The sequence below is a fragment of the Phaenicophaeus curvirostris genome, chromosome 20 (assembly GCF_032191515.1).
Source record: "Phaenicophaeus curvirostris isolate KB17595 chromosome 20, BPBGC_Pcur_1.0, whole genome shotgun sequence".
Lineage (NCBI taxonomy): Eukaryota > Metazoa > Chordata > Aves > Cuculiformes > Cuculidae > Phaenicophaeus > Phaenicophaeus curvirostris.
Window position 1 is genome coordinate 10,347,958 of NC_091411.1, and position 25,805 is coordinate 10,373,762.

Consider the following 25,805-nt stretch of genomic DNA (forward strand, 5'->3'; position numbering starts at 1 on the left):
GCACATTGTTGCCACACAGCATTAAGCTTCAGTAACCCTGGGTTTGGGTCTAGAAATACAATGTTACGTGTAAATTTCTTATGCCTTCTGGAGAAAAGAGATATTTTCCACTTCAAGTCCTCTGAGTAATTTTGTTTCTAAAATAAAAATTTGCTGAAGTGCTGCCTGTGTTGTGAGAAAGGAGACCAATTTTTTGTCTGTTTTGCCTTAACAGGGTGGAAGAAGGGCTCTATCTCCAGCATCCACTACTAGTTTGCCATCTAGCATCTGACCCTGCCTGAAGGCCAGCATGCAGCAGCCTCCGCAGACTGTTCCAGCAGGAGCAGCAGCTCCACCTCCTGCAGGCATCGCTCGGAACATGTACTGGAGAAACAGCTCGCTCAGTAAGCGAGCAAATGCAGCAGCTGCCCCGGTGCAGCCTGTGACAGACCCTTTTGCCTTTGGCAGACAGACTCCTCAAAGTTCCCCTTTAGATAACCCACTCAAGGGCAACACGTTAATTCCGCAAAGTTCTTCCCCAGCAGCGTTCCCGCAGCCGGCTGTTGTGCATACTTCACCATCCCTTGCAGGGGACAATCCTCATGGACCGTATGCATCTTTATCAGCTCCTCTATCTCAACCAGGAATAAATACCAGTACGTTTTCTAATGTTCCCATTCCTTCACCGTCCCCAGGATACGTTATAAATAGCGCTGCAGAAGCGCATCCAAACGTGGACGTTGGACTCCGTGGCCCTGCAGTACAATTGCATTATAATACAGGAGCAGCAGCTGAAAATTCTTTCAGTGTGCATCCTGTAATGATACCTGCATCAAACAAACCTGGAGGCAGACAAGACATTAGCAGAGATTCAAATGATGTTCCTTCAGGACCCAGCGCAGCAGCGCTCTTCCCTCCACCTCCTCAGCAGCCTGTGTCTCAGTGGAAGCCGGTCCAAGGTAACCTGCAGTCTCCAGTACGGAATTTTGTGCCCTATCCTGAACCATCTTCTCAGATTGACGTTCACAACATTTCTCAGTCTTCTGTTAGCGCTTCACATCCTCCTCCACAAACAAATTTACAGCAGAGTCCTGTACACCAAGGTATTCCACAAAATATCGTACAAGCGCCTTTACCTGTTGGTTGTGAAAAGAATGGGAAAAATGGCTCTCCAAATAGCAGTCATCACATGAACAGCATCCAGCCTGGAAATGTCTTTGGGCAGAACACAGAAATGACTAATGCTTGGTTAAATCAACCATACCAGGAGCAGTTCTACCCACAGCCACCGTTGCAAGGCTCCAGTTTTATCATTCCCACAGCTCAGGGAAATAACCCCCAAACCCAGTCTCCAGATATGTCTGAAACATCAAATAGACCTGTTCCCGCAGATCGAGATTCAGGAACTCTCTCCATGTTTTTCAAAGGGGATGAGGCAGAAAATGAAGAAATACTCTCATCTGAAAAAACCTATGGAGTTGAGAAAACTGAGTTTGATACTTGTCAGCCAAATTCAGCATCGTTGTATCACCCACCAATGCATCTTCAGAGAGTTGCATCTAACGTTCTCTCCCAGGTGCAGACCAGTCCAGGTTTAGCCAGTGAGATGGTACAAAGAGGAATGGATGTCCAGTACTTCCCTAAAATTGTGGGTCAGCAGGAGGCCCAGCCTGCTAAGCACACTATGTTTGTTAGTGATGACAAGGCACGTATAGGGGACACATCTGGGAATGGTGGGTCACAGTATGAAAATGTGGAAAACCTGGAGTGCATTCAGAATCAAGAAGTGCTGCCGAGTGAACCACAGAACATTGGTGCTTCGTCCCCTGCTTCTGGTTCTGATCTGTACAGATATGGATCCTTTCCAGGTCAGATGCTTCCAAAGAATGCTGTTGTGAGCCATGCCGAAGGAGGACCAAATTTGGAGGCCCCTGATTCCTTACCTCATCCTGTCCGACCAGATAGTGTATCTTCAAACTATAGCAGCATTAGCCATAGGAGTGCTTCTGGCTCAGCCAGACCTCCAGAGCAGGTTGGTACGTTTATTCAGCAAGAAAGTGGGAAGCCCGATGAGGAATCTTCTGCCAGCTTCTTCAAACAGATCGATTCCTCTCCTCTGGGAGGCGATTCGAGTGAGCTAAACCTGAGCAAGAACTACCATGGTAATCTGTCCCAGCCTCCAACTCCAAGTCCTCCAAAGCCTACAGGAGTATTTCAGACAAGTGCAAATAGTTCTTTTGAACTTGTGAGGTCCCATGGAGTTGGTATAAAACCTGCGGAGATTGACCAAGCAAAGATGGTGGTTGAATTACGAGAGAACCACTCAAACCAAAAGAATATCCAGAAGAATGCAGCTGCACCGGCTGCATCCCCAGGCAATCTTGAACAGCCACCAGATAACCTGGAGACTATTTTCATGCCTCAGGTACATCCACTGCCTCTTGCAATTGCTGGTGAAGCTGGAAATATGTTGCACTCTGGACCCATTATGGAAAACATACAATCGGTATCCGAGAGAAGGTCCTCAACAAGAGCTCAGGGAGCAGTTAAAAAGTGTGATAGCCCAGCAACAACTTTATGGGCTCATAATGAGTTACCCAATTTTGGGGGAAATGTTCTTCTAGCTCCTGCTGCTCCTGCATTGTACGTGCCTGCCAAGCAGACTGTGGAAGTCATTCAGCCGCCAGAAGAAGGGCTGTCTAATCAGCAGCCAAGTAAACCAGGGGCTATTGTTGGGCAACTTTCCCAAGATGGAAATATATCTTCTGAAAATCTTGAGAATCCTCCCAAAATGGGAGAAGAGGAGGCACTTCAGTCTCAGGCAAGTTCTGGTTATGCAAGTTTGTTGTCTTCTCCACCTACAGAGTCTTTGCAGAATCAGCCTATCCTGATTGCTCAGCCTAATCAAAGCTATAACTTGGCTCAGCCGATTAATTTTTCTATTTCTCTGTCTAATCAGCTCAGCAGCAATGAAAACAATCAGCCAGTGAAGGACCCTGGGATTGGGGACAAGCCTGCAATGGGTCCCCAAACTTCGCATGCTGGTGGGATCATTTCTGGGGAAAATATGCCACTGCCTGCAATGCAAGTTGGATCTCTGTTAGTAAATGCACTTCCAAGCACTAATCTGGTTAAACCTAATTTATTACAAAGCCCTGTCAATTCCTCTGATACTGCTTCTAATCAGCCAGCAAACTTGCTTATGAAAACTCCGCTTAATTTGGTTCCAGAAGGGCAAAAGAATGTTAATATGGAAGGTTTTGTTCCTGAGTTTGCTAGCAAGCCAGGGTCTAACTCATCTGTTTCTCCTGGGATGATTCTCCCCAGTGGAAGTGCAGGTGACATGGTCCCCGCTGTTAATTCTGTAGCGCAGGCTAATAATAATCCTGCACATCACTCAAATAGCAAAGAAGTTGCTGGAGTGCTCGACTTCACAGTGTCACGGACGTTGGAGAAAAGCAGTGCAAACAATTCTGTACTGGTGCATAATCAGTCACTTCCTGATGGTCCAGTCTATCCTCACCAGTCAGCTGGTGGTGCTGGTCAGGTCAGTGCTGAGGTGTGTGACAACGAGCATTTCTATCAACAGGTGACAAAAGATGTGCAGCATCAGGCTGTGTCAGACAGAGCAGTACAGGGAGCGTTGCCATCTCAACCGCAAATGCAAGCAGCTCAAATGCAGCAACCAGCGCCTTCTGGGCAGTCCTCAGTTCCTTCAAACTACCAGATTGTCGCAGGGACTAAAGCCGTGCAGGCATCACAGCAGCGTGAGAACCAGGTGCTGAGTAGCCATCCTCAACCTGTGGGTCCCCCAGAGGCAAGTTCAGCACAGCAGACAAGGTACGATCAGACGAGTCCTGATAAGAAACCAGCGTCTGGGCAGCCATCGGGTGCTCCGGCCTCCACAGCCCCTTCTACCACCTCTCAGTCAGCCACGTCAAATGTGCAGCAAGACCTGCAGCGTCCACCCCCGCCTCAGACTCCTCAGGATGCCTTTGGTCCACCCCAGAACCCTTACTACTACTACAGACATCCTTATGACGCTTACCAGCCTCCGTATCCACCACCTTATCCTCCCGCAGACCCCAGAACAGGCGCTCATCTTTATTACATGGTAAATCTTTTATTTTCAACTTCCTCCCCCCTCAGGACATATTACTAAATTTTATCTTTGAATTATGAGTTTAGACAGTTGTGTCATGATCAACATTCAGGATAGCATTCACGTTAAGTATTTAATTGTAGGGAAAATTAGCATAGAATCATAGAGGGGTTTGGGTTGGAAGGGACCTCAAAGCTCATCCAGATCCATCTCCCCTTCCATGGGCAGGGACACCTCCCACTGGATCAGGTTGCTCAAAGCCCCATCCAACCTGGCCTTGAACACCTCCAGGGATGGGGTAGCCAGGACTTCTCTGGGCAGCCTGTGCTAGTGCCTCACCTTTCTTTGGAAAATGCTGGCAGGTATCAATGTCTTAGCTGCCCAGGTGTTCAACTTTTATTCCCATCTGCTGCCTGAATTATCAGTAGTTTAGCAGAGAGGCAGCATAGTGGTTGAACTTCTTTTAGTGCAGGTGTGATGTTTTTTCATTAAGTTCGGGATATTGATAGACCTGCCTGTAAGTTGCTACAACAGATATCGAAAGCTGTGTGGTCTATTGATCCACATCTCCTCATAGTTGTGGTATGTATGGTGATTTGTTGGTTTTTGAAGGTTTATCCTTGGTGATGGGAAGCCTCTTACTTTATGTGTTGATCTCTTTCCTAGGACGATAGCTACGGACAGTACGACCCACGGTACAGGCACTATGATAGCACTAGCGCTGCGTACATGGAGCCTGGGAGTTATCGGTATCCTGAGCCTGAGCGTCCTAGTTCCAGAGCCAGCCACTGCTCTGAGAGGCCTTCCTCTAGGTAAGTGATTCCCAAATTGAGGAAGGATCTGGTACACTCCAAAGCAGTGAGTGTAATGATGTTGTTGGAGTTTTTCAGCATAAGCCACAGTGAAGAAGTTCAAAAACTCGTTGTGTGCTGCCATAGGAATGGATGGTATCGAATGCCACATCTGAAAAGGATAGGATTCTGCAGTCTTTTCTGTTGCTAAAGCCTTATTTCCTCCTTTCATTCGGTTCTCTGGGTGGTAGTCAGTGTTTCTACCAAGCAGGAGGTCACTGTGATGGATTCAGTGCTGACGTTGACTTCTTTTTGCCTGTGATGTGGAAGTGCAGTGTAGGCTGTGCGTTTGTTAATCAATACAAGTTTACTTTCTGGCTAGAACTTGAGCAGTGGCCCCGGTTCTGTTAATAAATAGCACTTTTGCAAATTGGTCTGGGATTTGCATAGCAGTGTGTTTGGCTCACTGACGCAGTGTTTATTATGTAGTTCACTCGTAGAGCAGTCTTCAGAGTAAAAACATAGCGTTTTGCTTTCCACCTCCAGAAGATTCTAGAGCTCTGTGTTGACCTTGAGGAATGCAAAACAATGGCTATAGCTCCATGTGGTAACCTTTATCATCTTTCCAAGTGGATCTGACTGTACTGTGAAATCCTGCGGTGAGATAATAACTTCCAGTAGCACTTCCTGGTGTGCACTGCTCTTATGTGCTACTTTTAAAAGAGACTGAACCTCCTGTAGGTGGGTTTGGGCAGATCAAAGCCTGTTAGGAGTGGCTCTGTCAGTGCTGTGTGTGATGTGACAGTGCAGTTGGATGTGGGCTGTGGTACTGCAGGGCAGCAGAGCCTACGAGTGGCAAAGTCAGTGTGACAGCGTGTCTGAAACTTGCCCTTAATGTACCAGTATTGATGATGCAGCTTTACAAACTCTGTTCGGAGAGGGAAGTAACATCTTTCTGGAGACCGAGAAGACTGGGTGGATAAACCTGATCTGATAAGATCAAACTTCTTCCTCTGCAGAGGTAGATGCTATGTTAGCAAACTACCCACACATCCAGGGAGGAGCATCACTTGACTGGCTTGGCCACTTTGGAGTTTGCATATCAGTTGTATGATCAGTTGTAGAGGAGCATGAACGTTCCCATCATTCCATATATGTACATGTATATATATGTACATACATATATGTAAACACGCTACATTTTTCATCTAACATTCATCTTCTACCTCTTTTCAGAAACTGGGGGATGATGTCCTCAAAATGGCATATAATAAAGGGTCATGATTTTTGAAGTAATGGCCACATCTTTCTTTTTCCATCAGAAGTATTGTAATTATCTTGTGTACATGCACTTGCTCTTACTTTGATGTGTTGGGTTTAGTCTGGTTCTTGTGCTTATTCTGTTCAATTGGGCAATCAGTATTCTGACACAGGCTCTCTAAATGAGTATTTTCTCCCATTCAGTTCTCTCTATTTGCTCAAATGACAAACAAGCCTTTCTTATACGCTGCTGCCCATCCAAGCCTATTGAGAAGGGTAATAACCTAGAAGATGCCTGGAATTAGATGTGATGTGCTGCGTTACAATTGTGTCTCCCTGCTCTCATTTATTCACTGAAGTATTAAATGTAAGGATGTGCTAATGCTCAAAACATTGCTGCTTCTGCTGAACAGCTGCAATTGAGAAACAGACTGAGTGCAGGATGAAAAATAAAGCATTGGGGGTTACAGTGGAGGCTGAAACTCTTTGTTCAGGGTTGTCTAGGAGAGGGCCTGTCCATGTCCTGACTTGTTTTCATGACCTCTCCTCCAGATCATAGTCCATAAGATGCATAACAAAACACTACGGTAGTTGAGGGAACAATTATTTCATTGCTTGTTAAGTTACTGACTTTGCTGAGAAAATTCAAAGGATGCTAATTATAGCAGTAGGTTTTGTGATTAATTGTCTGTAAGTAATTAAACTGATCACTACAGCAGTTGACAAAAATCACTACAGTATTGTACGGTAAGAGCTGTTGGCTTTTCATAGTACACAACAGTTTAGTGATATATTGGGTTGTAAAGTCTTTGATTTCCTGTAAATGCATTATTTTAAATCTGAAACTCTACCCAGTCAGTTGAGACACATAGTTCTTCATAAGCTCTGCTGACTTCAGAAGTGATTGAAGGAGGGATAACAGCTTTCTATACCTGTGTGGGTTTTTTTTCAGGCAAGGGTATCCTGAAGATTATTACACAAAAAGTGGATGGAGCGATTATTATCCTGGCTATTACCCAAACTCCTATGATTATGGAGGTAAGGTGTTTGTTTTTAAACTGAAAAGGAGTGGATGAGTTTCTGTAGCTTTAAGTACATTATTTTGGTTTTCCTATGTGCTTCAGGACCAAATCAGCATGTAATTAAAGACAAAGGAGTAGAAAAAGGTTAGGCAATAGCTTCCAATACCTAAACCAATTCTTTTTATTTTCTAAAGATCCAAGTCACTGGGAACGTTACTCATCAGTGTATGACCCCAGGTACAGAGACCCTAGAAGTTATGATCGGAGGTATTGGTATGATGCTGAACACAACCCGTACCAGAAGAGAGACGCGTATCCATATGGCAACAGGTTTGTCCATTCGATCCGTGTTCCCTCAGTGCTCTTTCTGGATCTAGGGTAGCACAGGGCCTGGATGCTGATGGCAATCATAGCACTGGGCTGTATGCCCAAGTGAGTGAAGGTAGAGAATGTGGTGGTGGTTTCTTCAGGGTTTCAGTCCCAGAGGCAAAAATAGAAAACTGAGTTATGGCAGTAAACATGAAGATAAAGACTGAGGCCTTGCTTATGCAAAGTCTTCAGAATTTATGAACTGTTGTGACAGTTGTCAGGCATTGTAATTTCAGGGTATCAGGCAGCTTTGTAAGTAATATCCTCTCTAGGTATACAGATGCATCCTGTAACAGCATGTTAAAATACGATATTGCACGTAATTCACAGATAGGTGTTGCTGGTCCTTTCTGTGGCTTTAACATAGGTCATTGAGGAAAAGCAGGTGAGTGGTCATGTCACTTTTAAGGAAAGGATTTAGGGCAGTAGGAGTTGTTTTCTGATTGGGTAAACATTCTGTGGGTTTTTTAGAGCAGATAGAGTATGATGTTGGTCTTGAATATCCTGGATGAACGTCTTAAAGAAATATCAGCTTGTTTATTATAGTAAACCCCTCAGTCTAGGAAATCTAGCCCTTCTGGTGTTATGTACAGTTTCTTCTTTACACATATGCAGCAAAGTCCTCAGGGGATGTGGGTGACTTTGTTTATTTTCACTTTGTATGCTGCTTTGTTCTCCAGACATGACCGATATGAAGATAACTGGAGATACGATCCTCGTTTTACTGGAAGTTTTGATGATGAATCCGAACCCCACAGAGATCCTTACGGTGATGAATTTGACAGGCGCAGTGTCCACAGTGAACATTCTGGTCACAGTCTCCGTAGCTCCCGCAGCATTCACAGTCACCAGAGCAGTTTCAGCTCTCGCTCTCAGCAAGTGAGTTTTAAATGGTCACATGTGGTGTTCATTCAGCTGAGTTGAGTCTTTCTCTATGTTAGGGGTGGGTGAAATTTTAAAAATACAGAAATATTTCTAGGTTTAGCTTGGGGAATATGTATTTTGAAAACTTACTCTGTTAGTTGAGACTTTTGCAGTATAGTTTTTAACTTAATATTTGTCACGGTTGCCAAGAGAACTTTAACCAAAATCAGCACTTGGCTGTGCCAGTTGCCACACACACACACGGAAAAATTTCCTCTACTGAATCCATTTGCTATTTGAGAGAACTTCTCCCTTCCTGTGCTTGGCTGTGGTTGATGATGTGGCTGGCTTTCAATGTGATGTTCTCATCACAAGCATGAATGCTCTTACTGAACTTGGGAGCTGTTATAAGACTAACTTCACGTTTGTATGATGCTGTTTTGACTTTAAAGCAAAAACCAAATCTAACTGATTACTTGTCTGCTTATGGCATAAGTACAAATACTGGAAAATCGCAGAATATGGGTAGTTTTTGACATACCGTCTTTCCTAATGGAATGGGTCATTTTAGTTTTAGTCTCTTGTGTTGGTTCATCATGTTTCTTGGAAGTTTGAGTGGCTTTCCAGTCTAAACTCCATTTAGTAATATCAGAGGTAGTATATTGGAGATCATTTAGGCAGCAATATTGAGGCACCTGAAGTCATTTTGGCATTCATCAGGTTTAATTAGTTGAGATTTTCTGTCACAGTGTTCCAGTAGAGGTGAAGTTGGTTCTGATCTGCAGTCGCTGATGCAGTAACACTTGAACTTGTAGCTCATTCTATAGCATTACTCTTCATACAAGCATGTAAACATTCCGTGTGAGAAAGCTGATGATACTTGCATGATCAGATGGTAGTAAAAAGACTGAGGGAGAACGCTAAGAGAATTTATCTTCTCTTGCCTGTTGGCAGGGCAGCTGTCTCCAGTGCAGGGATGTAGTAAGTCCAGTTTATGAACAGAACACAGAATCGAAGGCAGGGGATTGCTTACCTTCCTGAGTTGTGCTTGCAGTATTGCCTGCTTTCTGTAACTTCACGCTCTCTGCTAACAATTACTAATGTGATCTGTTTAGAGCCAGCTATATAGAAGTAGTCACGATCTAACGGCTAATGCGTATGACACCACTGTGCAGGCAGTGTCACTCCACACAGATTATCCGTATGGTGGATATGCTGCTAACTTTGATGGACAACAGCCTTTTACAGACTACGGATACCCGGCTGAAGCTGGATGGGCAGCTGTAGAACAAGGTACTGGCATCACGGGGGAAGGAGGAGGGGCAGCACTGTGCGTGGGAGGCTGTCTACCAGCAGTAGTTTCCACTTCTGGCAGTCTTTGTAGTGTATGCAATACATTTTGTGTATTCATAGAGCCTGTTAACAGGCTAAAAATGCTGGTTTACAGTGGAAGTAAACATGAACAAAGTGCTCCTTGCATGTTTTAGTGCTCGCTGAAACTTGAGTGTGTCACAGATGCTATTAAGTATTCCCATTTGTAAATGTCTTTTTAGGTAGATTTTTAACTACATTGCTTGTGCTTCATGGGGAACAATTCAAATTTAACTTAAACTTCAGAATTTCCATAATGTTTTCTTACTCTTTCAGTGTGGATCAGAACACCGTTCTTCTGGAAAAGCTTTTCCAGTGTATGCTAGAAGTAATATCATTAGGTCTTCAGAATTGTGTCTCCTACAAACAAACAAAGCCCCTGCACAGAAAAAATAAGTGGATTTTAAAATTAAAGTGTGTTTTAAAGTTTAGTTTTGTTCTTGTTGCAAATCATCAAAAAGGAACTGATTATTTGTTGCTTTTGAAGTTTGTCCAAATTGAACGGCAGTGTTTTTTCTAGTAGTAGTGCAGGATTACTGGATTAGATGAATACATCAGCAAGTTTTACTTAATCACAAGACAAAGTTACTTGTTTTTACTTTGTCTTTTCTTCCCATTTCAGCACCTTTAAGGCCCTCAACACCTGAGAAGTTTTCAGTGCCTCATATCTGTGCTAGGTTTGGTCCTGGGGGCTTCTTAATAAAAGTGCTGCCAAACCTGCCTTCAGAGGGACAGCCAGCTCTGGTTGAAATACACAGCATGGAGGTAAAGCTTAAAAATAAAAGGGGAGGTGGTGGAATATGGACCTTTCCTTTGGAAGGGGAGCGGGGAATGTGGATCTATAGCTTCCTGGCTATTTTTTAATTTTTTAATATGTGTTTTAGACTATGTTACAACATTCGCCAGAGCAAGAAGAGATGAGAGCGTTTCCTGGTCCTCTCGCTAAGTAGGTTCTTAAAGATTTCAGTAATCACTTTCATGCATATGGAATTCATTTCTTTATTGAAGTTTTAATTGTCTGCAAATTGCAGGATTTAAAATGATTTAAAATATTTGTGGTGTTTCGCCTGCTTAAATACTACATGAGCTTTAAATCTGTTCCTCATACTAATGACAATAATGATTTGAATGTTGACATTCATCTCATTAAATGCTTTTTTTCTTCTTTTTTTTTTCCCAGGGATGACACCCATAAAGTGGATGTCATTAATTTTGCACAAAATAAAGCTACACAGTGCTTTAGGAATGAAAATCTAATTGACAAAGAATCTGCAAGTCTGCTTTGGGACTTTATTGTACTCCTGTGCAGGCAGAATGGGGTATGTCTCACTGCTTGGATTTTTATCTATCCTAAAATATTTTGTACATAAAATGCTATTTATGTAAAAGACAGTAGTGTGCGTATAGTGGTTTATCTTGGAATGGTTCAGAGATTAGTGGAACAGGGAAGCTGGTCACTTGTCCTCAGGTGCTCCAAGTTGCTGATATCTGCACATTGTTGAAGCAACAAATAAAATGAAGGCAGAGTTGAAATAACAGAATTTTAACTTTTATTTTTCTCTCCATGTACAGACTGTTGTGGGGACAGACCTGGCTGAACTTCTGCTCCGAGATCACAAAACAGTGTGGCTTCCTGGGAAGTCCCCTAATGAGGCAAATTTGATTGATTTCACTAATGAGGCTGTGGAACAAGTGGAAGAGGAATCTGGTGAAGCCCAGCTCTCATTTCTCACTGATGGTCTTATCACCACAATTGACAGCCTTGAGAAGGAGACAGAGAGATTCAGGGAGTTACTGCTTTATGGCCGCAAAAAGGTGAATGCTGATACTGTTATTCCAAATGCTGCACATGTCTGGTTTTGTTTACTCTTTTTTTTCAAAGATCTTAAAGCTCTAGGCATCCGTTAAAATCATTTTTGCAACTTGCACAGCATACGGTATTTCATGGCACTGCGCTACGCTGATCTGGAAGAATGTTATGCTCTACAGTTTATATTATAAAGCTATATTCGTGTGCTAACATTTGATCTAAACGATCATTTTTTCACTCAGTCACAAAGTAGTAGTGTAAGACAGTCATTGTCTATCCGAGTATTATGTTCAACTGTTCCCAGGAAACCAATTTCTGTATTCATTAGGATGCTTTGGAGTCTGCCATGAAGCATGGTTTATGGGGTCACGCTCTGCTACTTGCCAGCAAAATGGACAGCAGAACGCACGCGAGAGTTATGACCAGGTATTGTTTTCCTTTTCAGTTAGTACAGTATGACTACCGGTTCTGTTGGTGAGGTAGAGACTTCATGCTCAGAAGTCTTAATGTCAAAATGATGACTTATCCTTAGTAGCTCATGAAAGGATTATACTTCACTTTTACCATTGTGTTCAGTTGTCACCTGCTACTTTTTATGGCCAGAAGGCCCCAAAATAAGCCTGAGAAGTTATCCTTTGCAATTCATTCTATTTAAGGGGTATTTGAACAGTGTCATCTGTGGACTTGCTTGGCAGGGGCTGTTAATCAGGCTTTGAAAAAACTGCAAAAATCCAATGATCAGCTGTGTTGAAGCCCAGTGACTGTCGATACCCTTCATTCATCTCACCTGAAAGAAGATGTGTTTGTCAGTAGACAAAATCTTTCAGCTTCCTGAGCTGGTGAAATCACGTCCTAAGTCTGTTTGGGTGGCATGGGGAGAATCCTGAGGCTTCTACTGTGGACTGACCTTTGTCAGGGTGGCAGATCCAGTTAACTCGTCAGGTTTTGCTTTTGAACTTTACCACAGACAGTTTCTTATTCACTGTTTTCAGACAGCACCTCCTTCTCTTAAACTGAGCTAGATTAAGTGCTGCTGAGTGTTCAAGTACATTTTAACCGCTTAACCCATGTTTGTGTTTTGTTTTTCTGTGTGATGTCTCTGTAGATTTGCCAACAGTCTCCCAATTAATGACCCTCTGCAGACTGTTTACCAGCTCATGTCTGGAAGGATGCCAGCTGCATCCACGGTAAGCTTCACGTGGGAATCACTTGAGCCTGCAGAGGTGTTCACAACAACAAATCCTTCCTTGTGCTTTTCCTAGAATTGGCAGATAAGTTGTTTTAGCAATTTTTAGGTTGAAACGTTTACCAATGCAAAGTTCCAGGCACTGATTTGACTAATTCTTCTAATTTTAGTGCTGTGGAGATGAAAAATGGGGAGACTGGAGGCCTCATCTAGCAATGGTGTTATCCAACCTGACCAATAACATGGACTTGGAATCCAGGACCATTGCTACCATGGGAGACACTCTTGGTAACTCTTGGGGAATGAACAGGGTGATGGAACAGATTTATGTGGGGGTGTTTCTATTATGAAAGTATTTGAATACAAAGCCAAAACAACATGGGACACTGAATTATATCCTGAGTTCTGTCACTGATTTTTCTACAGCTTCTAAAGGCCTGCTGGATGCTGCTCACTTTTGTTACCTTATGGCCCAAGTTGGTTTTGGAGTTTACACAAGGAAGACAACAAAGCTTGTCCTAATTGGATCAAATCACAGGTTTGGCTTTCTTTTGTTTAAGAAAACATGACTTTTTAGATGCTTAATGGCTTGAGAGACTGAACTGCACTTAGCCTTATCACCAGCCACAGCTGGTGATAACAATTTGGTGCCTTGCCCTTGTTTGAGGAGTAGTAGTTATCGATATTGTGCCTCTAATAGAGCTGTGTTTCTGATTTTATTTCTGGTTGTCTCTGTTGTCAGAATATATAATCTCAGTGTTAAATAATATTTTTCCTCTCCCATTCCGGAATAGCTTGCCGTTTTTAAAGTTTGCCACCAACGAAGCTATTCAAAGAACAGAAGCCTATGAATATGCACAGTCCCTAGGAACTCAGCCTGGCTGCTTGCCCAATTTCCAGGTGAAGAGCTGTTTAATTTTTATTTATTTTATTTTGGCAGGGGTTTTTATGAGGTTTTAATCTCTCATGTGCTGTATTCAGCATACCAAATATTTTACCCATTTTAACATGAAATATATGTGGATAACATAGTGCAAGAAGGCTTTTTTCATTTAAATCTCCTTTTTGCATTTTTCATCTGTGCATTATGAAGTTTGGAATTTTAAACCATGTTCCAAAACAAAAACCCAGCAGAATGTGTTGACAGTAGCTGCAGACAAATTGAGAACTTCCATTGGATACGTTGGATGGAAGAGGACAATTGAGTGCTTTCTCCCTCTTTTCCTGTGCCTAATAGAGATGTGTTAATGGGATATCTAAGCTATCAACTGAAATGATAGACTACCTCTCATTTGATACTTCTAAAAATGTTCTGATCACCTCCTCGCATTCCGTAGGTTTTCAAATTCATCTATGCTTGCCGACTGGCTGAAATGGGACTTGCTGCTCAGGCTTTCCACTACTGTGAAGTCATTTCCAGAACTGTCCTTAAAGATCCACATTACTATTCTCCTGTACTTATCGGCCAGCTAATCCAGGTAATTTAAGGAAGAATTAAGTATCTGTGGCTTCATATTGGAGGTGTTAAGCTGTGGCTAAAGTTGCCTTTTGTTAGCTGGTTAACTTAAACTTTACAATGATTCCTTTCTCTAGATGTCATCACAACTACGCCTGTTTGACCCGCAAATAAAAGAGAAACCAGACCAGGAATCTTTTATTGAACCTTCGTGGTTAGTAAGGCTTCGACATGTGGATGGACAGATCAAGGTACAGAATGTACTTTTCAATGTGAAGTATTTTTTTTTAAGGATCGGTGTAAATAAAATTTTGTAATGGTTTTGTTTATACTGCAAGTTATAGAAACATATGAAGTGGCCTTATGATATATTTGTATTGTCAAGTGTGTTATGATTGAAACCAAATGGATTAACCACACTTCAGAGCCCTAAGATTTAATACAGAATAATCAAGGGTGGTGTACATGATATGAGACAGGCTTTTCTTAACAGCATAACACAAAGCTCGTTAGGTTGCAATAATTTCTGCTGTAAGCTTCCGTTTTAAAAAAAAAGAAACAGAACCTAAACGACAAAAACCCTTTAAGTGGTTTGGTTGAGCTTGGCCTGCGAATGGCCAACAACTCATTTTTTGACTAAACAGAAAAAAAAAAAAGCTATGTGCTGTGTTCACGCCTAAGATTTTCTCTGCTCTGTGTTTCCTTGGTTATGAATTTAATGCCTGGTACAACTAATAAAATCTTGGGTTTCTTTGCAGGAGGGTGCAATAGCTTATAGCACAGACAGATCCACACCGCCACCATATGCATGTAGCACACCAAGCTCTGAATTAGACCATAGTAGTCAATGTGATGGAGCAGGAGTTGGCCGTGACGTCGGTCCAGGCACTGAAAATGCATTATTAGCATCCTTGTTACCCAATGTGGCTCAACAGATGCAAACTGTGCAGCTGATGCCTTCAGGTTAGTGCTTCATATCCTTCTCCATAACAGAGAAAATAAATGTTTTGGGTTTCTGCGATAAGAAACCACTTAACAGTGGTAGAAACAATGAGATTTAACTTCTGCAATTTATTTATAGGTTAAAACGTTCACACAATGGAATTTCTGTTTAGTTATAACTCTTTAACTTTTTTTTTTAATACTGCAGTACCTCAGGCTGTCCTTGATGGATCAGCTGCCATGATTCCTCCTGGTGACCAGGAAGCTGCCCGAAGTGTCCCTTTCTATTCAGTGGCTTCTCAGCCTGTTGGTCCAGGACCTGGCTTTGCACCTCCAGGATTTTCAAATCCATATGCAACTGAACCAACACCGATGTATTTAGGATCAGCACTGTCACCAGGAGGACCACCTCAAGAAACTGAACCACGGTCAGAAGAGCAGACAAACCTGGAAACAGGTCTGGGATCTTAGTAAACAGCTTTTCTTCCTTACAAAGGAAATTAAGTATTTTGGGGAATAATGCAAAATATCTCAATTTTTAGATAATACTAAGTCTGGTCCTGGGTAATGAAGTTTAAAAACACCATGTAATGGTACAGAGACACCTATGGAAGGCTATGGTATTCATCCTGCTTATGTGACTTAGTTTAAAAGAGGTGTCAAACTCATCAGCTTATGATTTAGAACCCAACTGGGATTGGCAGTTCTATGTGTGAGGTCTGTGACTGGAATCACAGGGATTTCTACCTCTGGACATCAGCTTCTAGGGCCGCAATAAGTTTTAGTTCTGTGACAACAGAACCTGACACATGAAGGCAAGCATAGACAGGTTTGGCAGAGCTGTGTTAGAGACGTGAATTTGTAACTAGTGAAAACTTTTGCCTTGGAAGTGTTGTTGTGGAGGTTAGGGGCTCTTTTTTTGGCCGGGGGTGGGTGTCGATGTTCCCATGTTGATGTAATCTAATTTCTTTTTTAAGGAATGCAGAGAATTGCCCCGGAGTCTCCTTCGCAAAACTCTTTTCCTGACCAGAGGGAGGAGGATTTTTATGGCAGAATGGCTAGCATGGTATCTCTGTTTCATACATCTCTTCAGCAAGTGTCAGCTGCATTGCAGATATGTGCAAACACAGAGTATATTTGGGTTCTGTCTTCCTCTTCAGCAAGACTTGAAGCTTAATTTTAATTTCCCGCTGTCCTTCCCTCCAGTAGAATAAATAATGAAGATCTAGCAGAAAAACTTTGGCCACAATCATTGATTCCTGCTTGGTCGTGACTGGAAACATGGAAAGCGTTTATAAAAATCACAACTCTCTTTTAAAAATATATAGTATTTTCACTGTTTTAAATATCGCTGAAGTTGGTTTCTCCTTGGGAGTTCAGTCTCCTGAGTGACAATTGTTTGAAAGAATGAATATAAACTTTTTTAATAATGATACTTCTGGCAAGTGATAGAAAGCAAGGAGACTTTAACTAGAAATTAACTAGAGATTACAGAAGAAACAGTGAATTTTTTTTTATGCTTGAGTTTGCGATACAAGCGTTAGCAGAACAACCAGATGTTGGAGGGGGGGAAAAAGACAGCAACCACTGCCTGTTGCAGATTTTTATATCTTTCCTCTTGTGGGCTGGCTAGCCTGCGCAGCAGTGCCCTTTAACAGACCAGTTACATCATAGTGCAATTACTTATCTGCCTTGTCACAGGAGGAGTTTATTTAGCAAGATGAAATGTAGTCTATCACTCCAGCAGTGACAGTGTGGTACTTTCCTGTGTATTTGTAATACAGGGCTATGGGCGAAGATCCCGAACAACTTCAGAGTCCTCTGTTCATTCTGTGGGACGAGAGAGATCCAACTCTGCAGCAAAACAGCCCTCTCCTCCTCCCTCTGTCCCTGTAGCGAAAGAGACTAAAAAAGAAACAAAAAAGGAGCCAGCACCTAGAAAGGTAAGTTTTCTAAGAAAGGTGGCTGTTGCTGGACGAGGTGTGTTAGTGTACGTTGTAGCTTCTGCTCCAGGGTCCTGATTTAAGAGGCCCTGACTAAATGCTTCCTTTCAATTTATTAGGCTCAACTCTGAGCTCAGAGTTGAAATCCCTAACAGAAAATGAATCATTGCATGAACGATTATTTTAATGTGCCTGTAAAGCCAATGTTGAGAGAATTAACCGAACAGATGCATTTATTTTTAGAGTGGTGCATACTGGTTTCGCTGGCTGATGGGGAAAGGAAAGAACGAAGCTCACCTTCCAGATGACAAGAACAAATCAGTAAGACCCCTAAAAAATTGTTTTCCTGCATTAGAGATGAATATTGTTTTGACAAGTAAACAAATGTGCATAAAAAAATTCTGAGATCTGGACACTTAAAATTATTATGGGCTTTGGGGTTTGTTTTTTTTGTGCTTAACCGCTGTGTTTGACTTCCTAATCTTTGACTTGTGATTTCCTCGTAGATTGTTTGGGATGAACAGAAACAGCGCTGGGTTAATCTGGATGAACCAGAAGAAGAGGTAAAAATCTGAAGGCTCATTTCCCCAAGCGGGAAACTGAAATCTGTACTAGCACACAATTTTCTTTAATCTGTTATTGGCTCTGAAGGGTTGTGTTTACTGAATTTGGATTAAAATATGCAACATTTTGAAATCAATAAATAGGTTGCATGTTCTGTCATCTACATCCTTATGGAACCATTTGTATCTTTAGTTACTGGTGTGGATCCAGTAATGGCAACTGAATTCACAAGGGAATTTAAACTTAGCTTGGTGTGCCTCTTCATAGAAGTTGACATCACCTAGGTAATTACTTGTTTATTGATTTGCTGCAAACAAATCTAGGGGAAAAAATGTAGGAAGAGTATAGTTTTGAAGATGTTGTGCATTGTAAAGTAAAGAAAATCACACATCCTGTCCATCTTTGTCATTCAAGGATCTGTTTCAATACACAAACATAATAAGAACTGCTATTATAAATTTTTCTTTCAGAGTGAGCATAAATGGGTTGTAGAAATGCCTTGTCATTAATTATCAGATGGAAGAGGAGGAATACTGGTCTGCACCACAAGATGTGTGTGTGTGTATACCCAGTTCTATGTGGATTAGGAAAGGAAAAGGAGAATTCAGGTAGATAGGTGGTTTAGAACTCGCAGTCAACAATATGGCTGGATTTTCTTGTTCTCCCTGCAGAGTAAACCTCCACCGCCACCTCCAACACGATTTCCGAAAGCTCCTCAGGCTGCAGCACCTGGACCTGCAGGCCCACCCAGTGCCCCTGCTGTCAACATCTTCTCCAGAAGAGCAGGTAACAAACGTCATCAATACTTGAAGTATGGAAGACCTCAGTTTTTCTCTTGTATAAAATGTGAAGGCAGGAGCCTTGGCTTTTTTGGAGTTGTTAGGGAGCAGTTGGCAACTCAGTGATACCATGGAGCTGTGGCTTTGTTGGCTTTGCTTATGCTTGGCTACCGCTGGCACAGCTGTACGGTGACTTGGGTATTATTGTTTGTACTCCTTGAGTGTCATTCTGATTCTGAAAGATGGCTTAACCAGCAGACGGTTGAAAACAGATATGGGGATGACCAACACAAGGCTTATTCTATTATTTCTGGATTTTTGTCTTTTAGCTGGAAGCCGAGCCCGTTATGTTGATGTCCTGAATCCAGGTGGAACCAAGTCAAGTGGTGCTGTCCCTGCACCATCTGACCTGTTTGCCCCCTTGGCCCCAATGCCAATTCCTGGAAATGTGTTTGTTCCGAACTCAGGTGTGTCATGAATGGATGAAACTGCAAGGAGACTTTGTGGTTATTTACAGTTGTTTGGCCATCTAAGTCACTTTAGCCAGTGTGTTGTGTAGCCTTTAATGAACATTTAACACTGTCCAATCTCATTAACTCCAGTTTGGTTTAGAATTGGTGTGGGAACTGCAGGAAAACAGATGGGTTAGTAAAACCCAGTTCTTTGTGCTGCAAACAAAGGGCAGGGGATGTTGCCATTTCTTTGCCTTCTTTTTTTGTGTGTGTATTTGTCATTCCCTCCTGATGCAGAGCAGCCAGGCACTGCAAATATCAAAACTCGAACTGTGTAGTATTCCTGTTTCTTAGTATCTCATATTCACTTGTGACAGCTGCTTCTAGTTCTAGGATTGCTGTTTGAGGAGAGCAAGGGGAAGATCTTACCTGCACGCTTGCTTACCATGTATTTTAACCCTGCTTTCACTACATACTGTATTGCACGCGGGTTTATCCATATGAATTGTATGCATCTCTTGCTTCTGCAGACTTTTTACAAGACTGGGGCATCTAAAGACATTGTCACTGTCCTCTTTAAGTTACATTTTTTCCTGGGAGAAAATTGGTATTGTAGCAGTTCAGTTCTGCTGATGTCCCTGCTTCTCACTCTGTGAAATAAAACAAATGTGTTTGGCTAAATCCCGTTTCCTTTGTAGTTGCAGAGGAGCCTCAGCCAGGGGAAGGGGGTGATGCTGCAGAGCACCCACCAGCTGTGAATCAAACCAACACAGATCCTGCTGCAGCTGAACCAGAGGTGAGCCATAAAGAATGTCTTGTATATGTAATTCAAACTTCCGCTTTATAAGTCCTATGACTCTGAACAGTAGTTTCATAGCCACAGTACATGCAAAGCACGTTGCTATACACAGATAAGTGCCTACATTTTAGTTAAGAACTGGAGAAGGAAAACACAAATGAAAATGGAAGTGGGAAGCTTGTGAAAAGTGACCAAGGGGACCAGGAATGTAGGAAGAGCCACACAGTGCATGTTTCACTTGGCTTGAAGTATTCCAATGCTGGTTTACTTCAGTGGGATCAGTACAGCGGAAACGTGATATAGTATCATACTAAGAAAGATAAACAAAAATGCATTGTTTTTCTTTAGTACTTAAACCCTGCAATCCTTCCTCCTGGATCTGGACTTCCTGTTTCTAACCCTGATGGCTCCCAATCAGGCGAGGTAAGGCTTGAGTCAAAGTAGTTAGCTAATGACTTTTACAGCATATTTTAACCATTGATTTGTACTGGACTTGATATGGGCCATCTAAAACAAGAAGTAATGATTCCATTGCTGATGAGTAGCCAAGGTGACCTCTAAGCCCATATAAGAAGTTCAGCCTCCATGTCCTACATCCCGTGGGGTAATCTCCTTTTTCTATATAAGTAGACATTTACAAGTCTTTTTCAGAGTAAAATAGCAGTTTGAGAATCTCTTCTTGCCTCCATGCATGCATATAATTTCACTAATAAGTGCAAGACACACAGAGGAGTACAGGTTTCTATGTGCCAGGCAGAGTAACATTACCTTTGTTCCTACTAAATGTGTTCTATAGCTACATAATTTTGTGCTCTAAGAAGTCCTTTTGATTTAAACTAACTTCTGGCTTTACATTTTTTTTTAACTTGAAGTTGGTTTAACCCTTGGCAGAGAGACATGTAAAATGAAATAAAACGACTGAAAGCTTGGGGCAGTGACATGCATGACGACTTTTTTTATTTGTGTTTTTTGTATTTGTGTGTTCTTGCTGTTTTGTAGCTTTCGCGCTCTAGTTCAATGAGTTCATTATCACGTGAAGTAAGCCAGCATTTTAATCAGGTACATGTGGCTGGCCATTCTCATTTATGTTAACTTATTTACTTTCCCCCCTCTCTTTATTTTGCATTCGCTTCAATACTTACTAATGCTTCTTTTATTAATTTTACCCTCTTCTCATTTCACAGAAATAACATTGAAAGTGACTAATGATGTAGTGTTCCTTTTAACACTCAAACAGGGTCTTCAGAGCTTTTTGTATTTATGAGAATGCATGTGATCCAGGCATGCTTTTTGTTTATGTTCATGTTCCTAAGAGATTCACCTAATAATTCTGATCACCTCTTTCCCGGGGCCCAAAGAAGTCAGTTGATTTTAAACAAGCAAACAAAAAACAAGCCCCAAAAATAGTCCTAAAAAGACCCGAAACCTTCTCATTCTGCTGCTGCCAGTCTGAAATGGTTGATAATATCATTGCCTTCTCCATCTGCAAAAGCCCCTGTAGGAATTAAAGGAATGCTTCATCTCTGCTCTAAGTTCCAGTGCTGTGGGGTCACCATAAAGGTGTGACATAAGCTCTGTCTTATATCTCTTTGTAAAGCAAAACTTGATTTAGAGTGTTTATTTTGAGGCAAGTCCTAAGGTCTACTAACAAAAGCAGGAGGTACTAATTCAGTGAAGTCGCACCAGTGTCTTGTGTTGGTTTTGCATGCTTTGGATTTTCAGAGCTATTTACAGTTTCTGCATGTTACATTGTTTTGCCAATTCCTACATCAAGCAAGTAATATTAAAGGTACGGATGCAAACTGTGCTGGCACTTTTTGCAGTTGTTACACGATGCTGCACTTTTCATATTATTGGCATTATTACTGTGAATATTTTTTTCTGTATGACCAAGCAAACCGTGTTTGAGAGGCAGTGAAGGTCTGCAGTTCTTTAATAACATCATTATTATCTGCTTTCCAGCCTGCTGCTGCATCGCCCTTGGGGGTACCTTCAGCAGGAACAGTTCCGTTCTACAATCCCTCTCAGTTTGCACAGGTGACTAGAAACCTCACCTTTACTTCATGGCTTTGATCGATAGTTTTATTCAGACTTGTTAGCCCTGTTAGACCAAGTAGTGAAATGTTGATGGAGTCTATCATAATCACGCTGGACCTTGTTTTATGTGACCACAGTCCACTCCTACCATTAATTCTTAGTGTAACCTTAAATATCACTACAAATCCCCCCTTTTCCTTCTCCCAGGTGCCTTTTGAACATAAGCTTTATATTCCTTGCCCTACTCCGCACACCAGCTCATCCTTAAGGTGGGATAATCCTGCCTGTCACCTGGTTTCCTTCTGGGCTTTCCCTGCCTTTGTAGCACTTGGAAGTTTTGCAAGATAAACTAATGGAAGGAGGAGCTGCTATACCGCAGGCTTTTTTTTTGATTGCCTGCTATTTGTATGACACTTTTACAGAATGTTGTTTGTTCTCCTTCTCTTTTATCAGTCTCCTGTGGTCACTGGAAGTTCAAGACCAGGAAGAATTGGACAGAGGAAGTATCCAACATTGAAGTAGAATACAAAGGCTTTGTAATTGGAATTCTCACTCATGTTCTGAGCATACAAAGAACTCGATCTTGCGGCACATGCAGTTGACATGACAGGAATTTGATGATGGGTGATGTTTTTCACGGGCCTCCCTATGTGCACTTCATCTACACAAATCCTTACCAAACGTGAAATATATGTAACTTTTCCTTTTAAAAAGCCTGGCTGGAGAGAGCTTTGCTGTGATAAAGAATAGGCACCAGGGAGGAAATAGTTGCTGTCTGTTACAAAAATTATTTGTTTGCACAGGCAAATTATTCCTGAAGTTTATTTCAAACCTAACTAGTGTGACCTTTGGAGACGTGGTTTCAGGGATACCTTAATTTCTGAAGGATGCTCCCCTCCCAGCTGGGGCAAGAACACGTCCATGTTGTAACGCAACACTCTGTGGCCTTAAGAGGACCGTGCACAATTTTAATGCTCATCAAACAGGACTGGGTTTGTCGGTGTCTGGAATTGGAGATGTTCACCTGGGAACGCCTCACGCTGGGTTGTTCTCTGAAGCGGGGAGGGTGCCACAGCTCATCCAAATAAGTTGACCTGCATTGAATGAAAACTGTGACTGTAATCTAATACTAATTTGATTTGAATCTTATCTAGTATGTATGTAGTTTGTGGTTTAGACTACTTGTAAAGCAAATTGTATAGTCTGAAAGAAGCTCTCTGTATAATAGCTGATGCTGTACTATTGATGAGTCAGTGTTCTTTTTAAGTGCAATACGGTTACTTGCTTTCTCTCAAACTGCTGGCGCTGCACAATTAAGGTGGGAACAGCTTGAAAGTTAAGTTTTTTCCTGTTGAGTGCCAGAATCAGCATAATACTCCGTTCTTGAATTTTCATTACTAAAACAACTGAGGTCTTAAATAGCTAACAGCCGAATTTCAAATATACTGAAAGCAGATGGCTTAGACCTCTGCCAGTGGACTTTAAAATCTTTAGGTTTAATATAGAAAATCTTGAAAACCGTGATATGCAACATTCATATTTGCTGGAGAATCTGAATTATCTGCAAAGAGAGAAATAAACTTTAAATATTTATTAAATCATTAGGCCATATTTTTTTTAGAACCTGCCACCAAACTATTTGATTTTACTTGAATTTCTGCCCGTGAGTAGAAATCATGTGAATGTGAAATTGCCAGTGCTGGTCCCCCGTTGTTTTTTCTTTTCCTGGAAAGCGTCACCTTTCTGAGATCTCGATCGCCTTACGTGTGTCCGGAAAGGTTTGTATGTAGCTGAAGTGAAATGCCATTTGGGGGATTAGGAACCTCTGCATTGTGGTCCATACTCAATTCTAGACGTGGTCAGCAGCAGCCGGTGTGGTTTAATTTTCCATGATTGAAACCCGGTCAGACTCTTGGCTCTCCTCTAGTTCCACCAGGCTGCTGGTTATTTTCTCCTTCCAGTAGAGACTGCCAAACAACTCAATCCGAGAAGGCTTCCCGGGAGCGGGGAGCGGCTCTTTCCTAGGTGTAAGATTTGACACTGTAAATTCTTAAATAAAATATTTTGCGCTCTGGAGCACTTTCACATTTTACTACTTCTTGTGGTTATTGCTTTAATGAGATGGGTGGAGGGACCTCTCTCATTTGGGAATGATTCATGAAGGATGGGATAGGGGTTCTGTACTAGAATTGGCCTCTGGGCTGTTTGCAGTGGAGTACTCAAAAGTGGAGCTGAAGGCTTAGTGTAAGTAACTCGAGTTGTTGGGAGCATAAATTGCTTATTAAAATGCCACCTTAATCTCGCATGGATCATGACTGTTGCGCTGTTATTGATCTCACATGAATTGTGACTTTCTGTTACGCAATTGATGTCACATGGATCGCGATGGTCACCTTGTTGCATGATGGATCTTCCGTGGACCGTGACAGTTGTGCTGTTATGCGATTGGTCTTGCATAGATTGTGATGGCCGTGCTGTTACACGATTATCTTGCATGGAGTGCGATGGTTCTGCTCTTACGCAATGGATCTCGTGCAGACTGTGATGGTCATGCTGTTACTCAAGGGATCTTGCATGGATTATGACAGTTGCACTGTTACACGATTGCTTTCGCGTGGATCATGGCAACTGTGCTGTCAGTCAGTCGATGTCACGTTTGTTGCTGTTGCTCGATGGGTGTCACACAGGTCGCTGTCACTGGATGGATCACATGTGAGTTGCTGTCACTCTGGATCACGAGTGGGTCTGTCCTTGATGGGTGTCATTGAGTGGGTATTGTGTGAGTCGCTGTCACTTGGTGGATGTCAGTGGATGTTGTATGGGTTGCGGTTGCTCTATCGGTGTTGTATGGATTGCTCTCACTTGGTGGGTGTTGCGTGGGTTGCTGCCGAGGGGTGGGTCACATCTGGGTGTCTCACTCCGTGGATGTCATGTAGGTTGCTGTTACTTGGTGGATCACACGTGGGTCGCTGTTCAGTCAATCACACACAGGACTGTGACTTGATGCATCACACGTGAGTCTCTGTCATGTCAGTCACTGTCGCTGGATGGATCACGCACGGGTCTCTGCCTGATGGATCCTGTCTGATGGATCAGGCACAGGTATCAGTCACTCTCTGGGTCCCACATGGGTCTCTATCATAGAATCACCAGGTTGGAAAAGACCCACCGGATCATGAGTCCAACCATTCCTATCAATCACTAACCCATGTCCCTCAGCACCTCATCCACCCGTCCCTTAAACCCCTCCAGGGAAGGGGACTCAACCCCCTCCCTGGGCAGCCTCTGCCAGTGCCCAATGACCCTTTCTGTGAAAAATCTTTTCCTAATGTCCAGCCTAAACCTCCCCTGGTGGAGCTTGAGGCCATTCCCTCTCGTCCTGTCCCCTGTCCCTTGGGAGAAGAGCCCAGCTCCCTCCTCTCCACAACCTCCTTTCAGGGAGTTGTAGAGAGCAATGAGGTCTCCCCTCAGCCTCCTCTTCTCCAGGCTGAACGCCCCCAGCTCTCTCAGCCGCTCCCCGTGAGGCCTGTTCCCCAGCTCCGTTGTCCCCTCTGGACTCTCCTCACAGCCTCCCCCCTCGATCCCGGGTCTCTCGCGGCGCTGGGCGCTCCTCCGGCCGCCAGGGGGCGCCGCTGGGCCCGGGCGGGGCCGGTGGGTGGGAGCCGGGGGTCCCGCCTCAGCGCCCCCAGAGCCCGCGGCGCCCTCCCTGGGGCCGGGTCCCTCCTCCAGCGTCCTCTGGCTGCCGGGGAGGAGCTGGAATCGCAGAACCGTGGCACGGGTTAGGTCGGAAGGGGCTTCAAAGCCCATCGTGTTGCATCCCCTCCGTGGGCAGGGACGCCTCCCGCCGCATCAGGGCTCCGAGCCCCATCCCGCCTGGGCTCGGACGCCCCCAGGGCTGGGGCAGCGGCTCCTCGGGGCAGCCGGGCCCTCCCCGCCCTCCCGGGAGGACGTTTCTCCCCGGTGCCGCCTCCCCCCAGCCCGGGGCCTCAAGCGCTGGGGGGTTTGTAGGTCATCCTGGAGTCTTTTGGTTGGAAAAGGCCTTTGAGATCGAGTCCTGCTGTACCTGTCTGCTGGTAAAC

The 25,805-nt window shown here is 43.1% G+C and overlaps 1 protein-coding gene across 3 annotated transcripts; it reads left to right on the top strand.

Annotated features, from left to right (window-relative positions):
• Nucleotides 1-214: 214 nt before the first annotated feature.
• SEC16A (SEC16 homolog A, endoplasmic reticulum export factor) lies at nucleotides 215-23,818 on the top strand. 3 transcript variants are annotated; one of them, XM_069873499.1, is made up of 30 exons: nucleotides 215-4,093; nucleotides 4,748-4,893; nucleotides 7,085-7,170; nucleotides 7,349-7,484; nucleotides 8,204-8,402; nucleotides 9,503-9,680; nucleotides 10,381-10,523; nucleotides 10,643-10,704; nucleotides 10,939-11,077; nucleotides 11,331-11,573; nucleotides 11,897-11,994; nucleotides 12,674-12,755; nucleotides 12,925-13,042; nucleotides 13,181-13,292; nucleotides 13,549-13,654; nucleotides 14,092-14,232; nucleotides 14,348-14,461; nucleotides 14,969-15,173; nucleotides 15,361-15,609; nucleotides 16,130-16,218; nucleotides 16,937-17,095; nucleotides 17,339-17,416; nucleotides 17,602-17,658; nucleotides 18,331-18,445; nucleotides 18,768-18,905; nucleotides 19,589-19,686; nucleotides 20,038-20,112; nucleotides 20,689-20,748; nucleotides 21,652-21,726; nucleotides 22,180-23,818. In XM_069873499.1, the coding sequence occupies exons 1-30, from the start codon at nucleotides 290-292 to the stop codon at nucleotides 22,246-22,248; spliced, it is 7,374 nt and encodes a 2,457-aa protein (XP_069729600.1). In that variant the 5' UTR covers nucleotides 215-289; the 3' UTR covers nucleotides 22,249-23,818. The 3 variants fall into 3 exon arrangements, with proteins under 3 accessions (XP_069729600.1, XP_069729602.1, XP_069729601.1); XM_069873501.1 differs by having other exon boundaries at nucleotides 9,563-9,680; XM_069873500.1 differs by lacking the exon at nucleotides 20,689-20,748.
• Nucleotides 23,819-25,805: the final 1,987 nt, after the last annotated feature.